This window comes from Vigna angularis, chromosome 2 (genome assembly GCF_016808095.1).
Source record: "Vigna angularis cultivar LongXiaoDou No.4 chromosome 2, ASM1680809v1, whole genome shotgun sequence".
NCBI lineage: Eukaryota > Viridiplantae > Streptophyta > Magnoliopsida > Fabales > Fabaceae > Vigna > Vigna angularis.
In genome coordinates this window covers 44,246,009-44,254,873 of record NC_068971.1, presented here as the reverse complement: position 1 = coordinate 44,254,873, position 8,865 = coordinate 44,246,009, and the positions used below count along the sequence as shown (strand labels likewise).

The window sequence follows — 8,865 nt, the reverse complement described above, 5'->3', positions numbered from 1 at the left end:
TTGTGTGAGCCAAATTTAACAATAAAGTTAAATATAACAAAAGAATTCATATTCATAATGCATAGAAAATCTCGTATTTAAATATTCAACTCACTAAATCTAAATAAGCATCAAAGTTAAACAAATATAAAACCAAATTAAGAGTTGTTTGGTTAGCCAATTTTGTTGCACAAACTCATTGACACTATTTTGACTTAGTTAAGACAACTAGAACATTTGAAAAGAAAAATAGTTGTAAATATATCACAAAAAAGTAAAAAAATATATAAGTTTTCAGAAATAAAAACGAACGATTCACCTTTTATGCTTATGTAAGTAAAAATATACTTGAAAACCTTCAATTGTCTGATTGTTTTTAGTTATACTTTTATGTTCATATTTTGTATTTGATGTTTGTTGGAAGTCCCACATCGACTAGAGATAAGACCAATTTATAATATATAAGTGAATGCAAGTCTCATCTTATAAACTAGTTTTATGAGATTGAGTTAGACCTAAAGTTATTTTTTAACCTACAACAATGTTTTGTTTTTGAGTGAGTGTTTTGATCCTTAACTTTGTTTTTTTCATAATGTTTGACCAAGTACATAGATTGAGTGATTGTTTTGATCCTTAACTTTGTATTTTTCATAATGTTTAACCAAGTGCATAGATAAAATATAAAACAATTGCAAAGAAAAAGAATCAGACTTAAAAATATGTGTCAACATGTTAAAAGAGGAAAGTTACATGAACAATTTATGTAAATATTTATATTAAGTGGATTGTCTGGAATATAGAGATAATTTTAATCCACTCTTCATCAAAACAAAATTATTACAGCATCTAGTTCAAGAAATGGCGGAGTACTTTTTAGTTATACCTCTAGTTTATCATCCTGTACAAGTTATTTTATCTATGTTATAGGACAAACTATGTGCCTTTGGTATTTTATAACGTGGGAATGATCACAAGTTTGTCTTGTGTATAGGACTATTTTTATTAAAATTCAATTCTCACCGTAATTTTTGGATACGGTCGTGATATATTATATTTTTAATGCCAACTTTTTGAAAATAATATTTAATTATTAATCTTCAACATAAATAAAAAAGTCAATACTACATATATATATATATATATATATATATAATAATTTATTAAAAATATTTTTTTCCATCTAATTTTTAATTATCTATTGAAAAATGTAGTAAAACACTTTTTTTTATTGTGGACTTATATTTAATACGAAGGCTTATTAAGTTTTTAACTATTTTGTAAATTTAAGTATTTTTATTTTATGGAGTGTTTCAAATATATTTTTTTTGTTAAAAAATCCTGTTGTTTGATTTTGTAACCAACAATGAGGTTAAATAATTGTTTCTCTCGTCTTTTCATTTATTTCTAACTTGTTGATCAACTAGCGTCTTGTCCTTTTTATTTTTTTAACTCATTGGTTAACTCGCTATTTAAAAAGAAAAGGATGAATCCACCGGCAAATTCAAAATAATCAAAGAGAAAATGCATGAGTTTGAGAGGTGATTTGAAAATTAAAAACGAGAAATAACTACTAATAATATATATATATATATATATATATATATATATATATATATATATATATATGTTAAACATAAAACAAAACTTTTTAATAAAAAAATAATTAAATATAAATATTTTTTTTTCAGAAACTCACTATTTGTGTTTGGAAGATGTATTATTTTCAATAGATTTTAACTGACAATAAAAATATATATTACAAAATAATGAATTAATGTGTCTCTTGCTTGCTTGCTTTCGTGGTCCCTTATTATTCCCAAACTTATATCTCTCACTTTTCTTTGTTAATGTGTTAAATACATTTCGGTGTCTAACAAACTTTTCCCAAAATTCTGATAGGAAAGAACGATGTTGTTTTTAATTGGTTGGTGAGATCATGTGATCCTATAATAAATGAAAATATTAAAATTATACAATACTAGCTATAGTAAAATTATCGTGGTTTTCCGATTTCAAGAAATTACACCATCAATTGGAGCTCTTGCAATCGATAACGATCCCGAGTTACATGATTGAAGAATTATTATAAAAAGATGGAGTCTAAAGAGCTATGAGCAGTGCAAGGAAACAACACATAATTGAAGCTTCAACTTGACAATAGTTTACTCATGACTTGGCCCATTGCTTGAAATTGTGCACTAGACCATCGTTTTCAAGGGAAAAAATCATACACGTTATAACTTAGAGCAGACTTTGGATACTTTAAATTGTGACCAAGTTAAACTCCTTCTTACAAAAGGGTCCTTGTAAAAGGCTGATAGAAACTTCTATGGGCTAATCAATTATATATAATTTTGGAAACTGATAAGACAATTGAAGTTACAGAGGCTGTTCCCTTTGACTTGTGCCATTTCTTATCTGAATAAACTTCTATTCATGCCCCTCTCCACGTTCCATTCTTCACTATACCTCTACTTCATACCTTCCTCACAATCCCACTGAAGAAACCCAACCCCAGAAAAACAGGTTTCATACAAAGAGATCCATGGGTAGAGCTCCTTGCTGTGACAAGGCAAATGTAAAGAAAGGACCATGGTCACCAGAAGAAGATGCAAAGCTAAAGGACTACATAGACCAACATGGCACCGGAGGGAATTGGATTGCCCTCCCCCAAAAAGTTGGTAAGTGCATAACATGATGACTCATCCTAGCTAGCTACACTTTCCAAAACTAATGATGATGGCTAAACCATGCTTATATGCAAGGATCTTGCTACCCCTTTGTGTTTGTGTTTGTTTTCCTGATTGAGTTTGTTTGTCGCAGGTTTGAAAAGATGTGGCAAGAGCTGTCGATTAAGGTGGCTTAATTATCTTAGACCCAACATCAAGCATGGTCAATTTTCTGTTGAAGAAGATAAAATAATCTGTAGCCTCTTTGCTAGCATTGGAAGCAGGTACACTCCTTTCACTCAATTTCCACATCCTCTCTCACTTTTGACACTCTCATCTAATTTGTCAGAGGCTTTATAAAACCGTACAAATAATTTCCTTATGTAGAAACAGCCGAAGGGATACATTGGGAAGCATTTTTTAGTCTTGTTTATGATTTTCGTTTTCACTTTTGGGAAATAGATTATGTTTAAGTACGATACAGATGTGTACTTTGATTTTAGATGTTGTGCATCGGTTCATGCATTCCAATTTAGATCTGGTGTCAGTAAGTTTCTTATGGTGGGAAGACATTTTCACTGGGTGCAGGTGGTCCATAATAGCATCTCAGCTGCCAGGGAGGACTGACAATGATATCAAGAACTACTGGAACACCAAGCTTAAGAAGAAAATGACGGCCATGAATCCTTCTCCCCAGAAGAAGCCTCTTCAAATGACCCTTTTATCCATCCTTGAAAGCTCAACACCATTGTCATTCAGAGACAACAGCAGCAACAACAACAACTCATACTACCATCCCCACGGTTCTTTCACAGGCGTCGGCTCCTTTTCCTACTCTTCGTGTCTTCTGAGTGGAAACAACTCTTCCGCTTCTGCTGATTCCTTCTTTCAAGCACAAGAGAGTTTCATGGACCCCACCCAGAAGGGCCAATTCAAAGGTAGCAGCAGCAGTGGCATGCTTGTGTTCGGTGGTGAAGCCACAGCCACCAGTTGCAGCTCTTCTGATGCGAGCTGCAACAACCAGATCAGACAAATCATGGAGCCAGAATTTGGCGAGGCGAGCTTTGTGGAGCAGATAGGTGTTGCTGATAATCCCCTCTACATTGGGGTGGAAAATACTACTAACAAGTTGATGATGTTCTCCAGTGGTGGCAGTGCTAGTGTCAGTGGGTGGACAGACAAACAAAATGGATTGTGGGAACAAAATCCGTTGGATTATAGTCTAGAGGAAATTAAACAGCTAATTAGCACTAATAACAGTTTTAACAACTTTTTGTTTGATGATAAGAAGACAGAAGAAAGGTTCACGTATTACTGATGCTGACTCCGGTTAGAAATTAAGAACATCTCAGACTTGTGACTTGGACTGAGTTTGTTTGTGCCCTTGTGGGGTGGGCTTTTAGCTTTTACTATCTAGTATTGAATATAACCACTTTCTTTGTTTCAAAGCACATTGTAAAAGCTTCCTTTTTGCAGTTCCCTTGCCAAGGCAACCCTGCCCTTTCAAACCATAATGATGTCCTAAAACATCTTCCAAACATCATATATAGTTCAGTAATATTTTTCGCGTATCGCATGCATTATCTATTATTATATGTCACATGATATTTTTCTTATAAAGTCAATCATGCACCTAAAAGCACAAACACCGAAGTGCTTAATGCTCAATTATTGAAGTGTTGATTATAAGATTATGATGGTAACATAAAGTTAGCCAGAGTTCAAGTTTCTTGTAAATCTGAGCATGTTACAGTCACCTACGTTCCTTTTATTTGTCACTAGTAGTACTGTTTCTATAATTCAGTGAGGGTCCTAGGTACCTGATTAGGACAAGAGAGGAAAGGAGTACAGGTGGGACAAGAAGTATACAAATGAAATACGAAAAGTGGTTAATGAAGAGTGTTGTATGAATTTAATTTGACATGTAGTGTACGTTGATGGAGGATTGTGATGTGTTGGACACGACAATGATCAGGCCAAAACCATATGATGAGAAGAAAATCACTTGGCTGGTGTTATTATAAACATGTGAAACTTGCTTCTGTATAATGATGATGATGATGGTGATATAGAAGGGATCCCATAATTGAGGTAAACATGGCCGATCTAGGGATTTGTTTAGTTAATTACGTTTCTTAGCACTTTTGCATATGGTTTAGCCATCATCAATATAAGAAAGCATAATATAAGACGTAGGATTAGGACTTGCAATTGAAGAGCAATAGGGGCTAGTTTTGGAATGAAAGTGAGTTATTTATAAAGAAATACAACTGGGAGAACAGAGATATTAAAGATTAATTAAAGTATGCATGCATTATTCAAACTGATAAAAGAATGGGTGTGGGATAATGATACTTTCATTTGGTAATGTTTACAATACGCATTGACCTCTTCCACCATTTTTGTTTAGTTCCCTCCCTGAGAAAATAAAAGATATGATATAAGTGGGATAAAGTAATAAAAGAAGAAGGCTTTGTTTGAAGGATATTTTCTAGTGGAGTGTGCAAAAATGTCAAATTATTTATAGCCAATATCTCTGCCACAAAAAGTTCCACTGAATAGTATATTCTTGCTTTCATGTGAACTGGTTTTCCCAGTTGCTTTAATTTTCCCATTTCTTAATACACGAGGATAGACAAGTTTTCAAAGAGTTGGACTTTCATATGTTTCCTTAAAACCAGAGTTACCCAATCAACAAGTGGCATTATCATTATCCACAAATTTATTAATTCTACTTAGTCATTTGAAATTATTACCCTTCTCACTAATCCTTATATTTTCAACTTCTTTTAGTTTAATCCTCTTCTTTGTCCGTAAAATTAGTATTTTAATGAAAAGTTGAACTGTTTTTATTGAGATAAAATTTCTACACATAAAAACAATTAATTAAATAATAAACTTTGAACTGGTTAATAATTCTTCTCTCTCTTGCAATAACTCTGCAAAGGAAAATGTGTAATTCATAGTTAATAGTATGGTGATTGACCGCAACCAATGATTTGATCGTCCTTATATATAGGTGGTGGTGCAGGTCAGATATTGCATTCTTCATCGTTAATTTACAGTAATGAATCTTGGAAGAAAATTATTCTTCTATGAAACATAAATTATTGACCTTGGGGGCATAATAAACATATACCAAATTTCAAAGGATGGCATATATATAAATAATAATAATTAAGAGAACATTCACTGAAAAGCATCGTATCATTCTTAAAATCTTTTTACAAATCTTATTCTAATATAAGAGGAAACTTACACTTTGATTAACATTTTATTTGGTTTGTTGATATAAATACGTATCTTTAAAATTGAAAATAAGAATTTGTTATTCATGTAATCTAGAGTTTTGTTTAAGATTCCCAATCTTGTCAACGTATTTTAATAGAAAAAAATTATAAAACTTTATGACCTAATAATGATTTACGTTATAAACCCTAAAGAGCATTGAATTTATAGGCTTAAGAAAATAGAAGATAAGCTTTTCTTATTGTTGAACAATTCCAATCATTAGAGTTTACAAGCCATATTTTTTCATTTGTTTTGGCGAAGACGTTAAATAAAACGAAATTGTGTTTGAAGGAGTGGCAAATAATAATGCCAAAGTTTCTCTGTTGTCGAGGGCTGTGTCTAATAATCTAAAGATTAGGTACAAGGAAAAAATTTAGAAGACTTAATGTTGTTTTACTTTAATATTTTTTCATTTTCTGGATTGTTAAATTATTTATCAATATTTAATAGTCAGTTAATTATAATAATTCATTAAATAGATAAGAATATTAACTTGTTTAATTTATTATGTAAGATTATATTAGACAAACTTTTAAGTTATTAAAGTTTTAAAGTATTCATTTTATAAATTGTAATCGTTACAATATTATTAACTATATTTTAGAAATGATATGTTACTTAAATATAATCTTTAATATAGTTTAGTATTTCTATTATAACTTTAATTTCTTTTAACAGTAATCCTCTCAATACTTTAATTTATTGATTTAATAATAAATGAAGAATTTTATTTTTTGGATTCAAATAAAAAGAAAACAATTTCATGTTATAATATGTATCTAATAAATGCTCGACAAAGGAAAAAATGTAATTAAATCACCTTAAAAACAGTATGTTCAATTATTAGTTTTAATGGATATTATTCATAACTTTCATACAAAATGAAATTGAATTGTGCAATGATAATATATAACTTAGTAAAAAAATTCGATATAGCATTTTGGTTTAGCCTTATGCAATAAAACATGCTGAAATCATAATTTTTAGAGTTGTTAAAACGGGTACTCGGTTCGACTTGACTCGACCCACTACAAGATGGTCACTTAACGAGTCAACCTAACTCGACTCACTTATTAGCGAACTGAAAAAATTTGAATCCGACTCGATCCAACACGGGTTGGTAGGTTAAACGGGTTGATTCACTGACTCATAGTGCTGTAAAAATGGGTTGTAACTCGCAGGTCAACTCGGTTCATCACATGTTTGAGTTGGGTTGGATTTGAAAAAAATATAATTTTTTATGCGGACTAGTTTTCAACTCGTTAGTTCTCACAATGCTTTAATTTTTGTTAGTATAAATATTGTTATATATATATTTATATATATAAAGAGGATCTCTTTTTTTTACATATTTTTATTTTCATTTTTGTTTTAAATAAATGTGATTTTTTACATATTTTTTAAAAGTAATTATTAATAGCGTGTGTTCTAGAAATTTGGTTTCCGAACATAGGCTTCAATAATTTTAATTAACGGGCAGCTAAGCAATCAAATTCGAATGACCAATTCATTAATATTTTGAGTATTAATTCTAGGTGAAGACGTGGTCAAAAAATGATAAAAACACATTCACACCAATTTCTCTACATAAAAAATGTATTAAGGAAAAAGAAAGGAGAAAAAAGTTGGCACTTTAAGGGGTTCTTAATCAATGAACACTTTAATTCCCTAATCATCTAATTCTGTTCAACCCATCCCTTCTTCACATCCAAAAGACATTTCATTTAAAAGAAATAGTCAAGATATATTTTGTAACATTCAATGCTGTAATTTTTTTAATGAAATTTTCATTTTTAATTTCTTAACAATCATTAGATTTTTTTATGTTCATATATTATTTTTATTTATGAAATTAAGTGTTTATATATTAATAGAGCTTACGAACAAGCAGATTCTAACTTCGTTGTCCGGTCTATTATTTTCAAAGCTTTTCTTAAGAGTAAAGTTAGTGACATGGTTGTATGTTTGTTGGTGATTAAGAAAAGTATAATTAATTCAGATTTTTTGTTCAAGTGAGAGGTATGAATGAATGCACGTATAGGAAAAAGATAAATTCATTGATACTACCTTGTTATTTTTTTTAAAATGCACTACAATAATTTTGTATGATAATTATTGATTAAAACTATGCTTAATTTAAATATATTATTTTAATCCTAAAATTATTCATTAATTAATATCCACCAATATATTTGTGTAGAGAGAGTAATAAACACTACCTACTTTTAATATATTTTTATTAACAATTTTAAATAATTTTAACTTTTTGCTAAATTTCCAAATAAAATAGTGAGAAGATTAGTATGTCTAGTATGATTTTATTGGGAGAAGATGACCAATAGAGTCCAAATTTCTCAAATTTTATGTTTTGAAAAATTTAGGTTAACATTTATATATTTTTTTTATAAAAATAAATCCATATTATAATCCTATGGGGCAGATCATTTAAGGGGTCAGGGTTCCATTTTTTTTTATTTTTTTTAAATTACATGTATATTGAGAATGGATGGAAATTAAATTAGATATTTTATTCTTTGTTAATGAAATATTAATTTAATAATTATACTTATTATTATTTTTGTCATTGCATATTATTATTTTTATAAATATAGAATAAAAAATAAAACATTATATGTTTTTTTATAATTAATTTTTGTTAAATATATTATTTTTATTTTATATTTATCTTTTATCTTTAGTTAGTTTATTATTATTTTTTATTTATATTTTAGACTTAACTCATGTTTCTTTTATTATAAATAGAGGACCTTATGTGTATATTTAAAACAAAGGAGATTAATTTTATATATAGTTTTTTATTGTATTCATTAGGGTATTAGAACCAGGTTCCTTTGAGGAAAAAGTTTTTGGTGCCTCTGTCACTACATCTGTCAGTGCCGGCGGTGGCGCCATCTATTGCCGCTGG

General features: G+C 29.6%; 1 protein-coding gene across 1 annotated transcript; it reads left to right on the top strand.

Annotated features, from left to right (window-relative positions):
* Positions 1-2,346: 2,346 nt before the first annotated feature.
* Positions 2,347-4,219, top strand: LOC108322424 (transcription factor RAX2). Its single transcript, XM_017554499.2, has 3 exons — positions 2,347-2,660; positions 2,803-2,932; positions 3,237-4,219. The coding sequence occupies exons 1-3, from the start codon at positions 2,525-2,527 to the stop codon at positions 3,964-3,966; spliced, it is 996 nt and encodes a 331-aa protein (XP_017409988.1). The 5' UTR covers positions 2,347-2,524; the 3' UTR covers positions 3,967-4,219.
* The last annotated feature ends 4,646 nt before the right edge of the window (positions 4,220-8,865 follow it).

Coding starts and splice junctions, on each gene's coding strand:
- LOC108322424 (XM_017554499.2), top strand. CDS start 2,525: ATGGGTAGAGCTCCTTGCTGTGACAAGGCAAATGTAAAGAAAGGACCA. Junction 2,661..2,802: donor TGCCCTCCCCCAAAAAGTTG/GTAAGTGCATAA, acceptor TGTTTGTCGCAG/GTTTGAAAAGATGTGGCAAG. Junction 2,933..3,236: donor TTTGCTAGCATTGGAAGCAG/GTACACTCCTTT, acceptor CACTGGGTGCAG/GTGGTCCATAATAGCATCTC.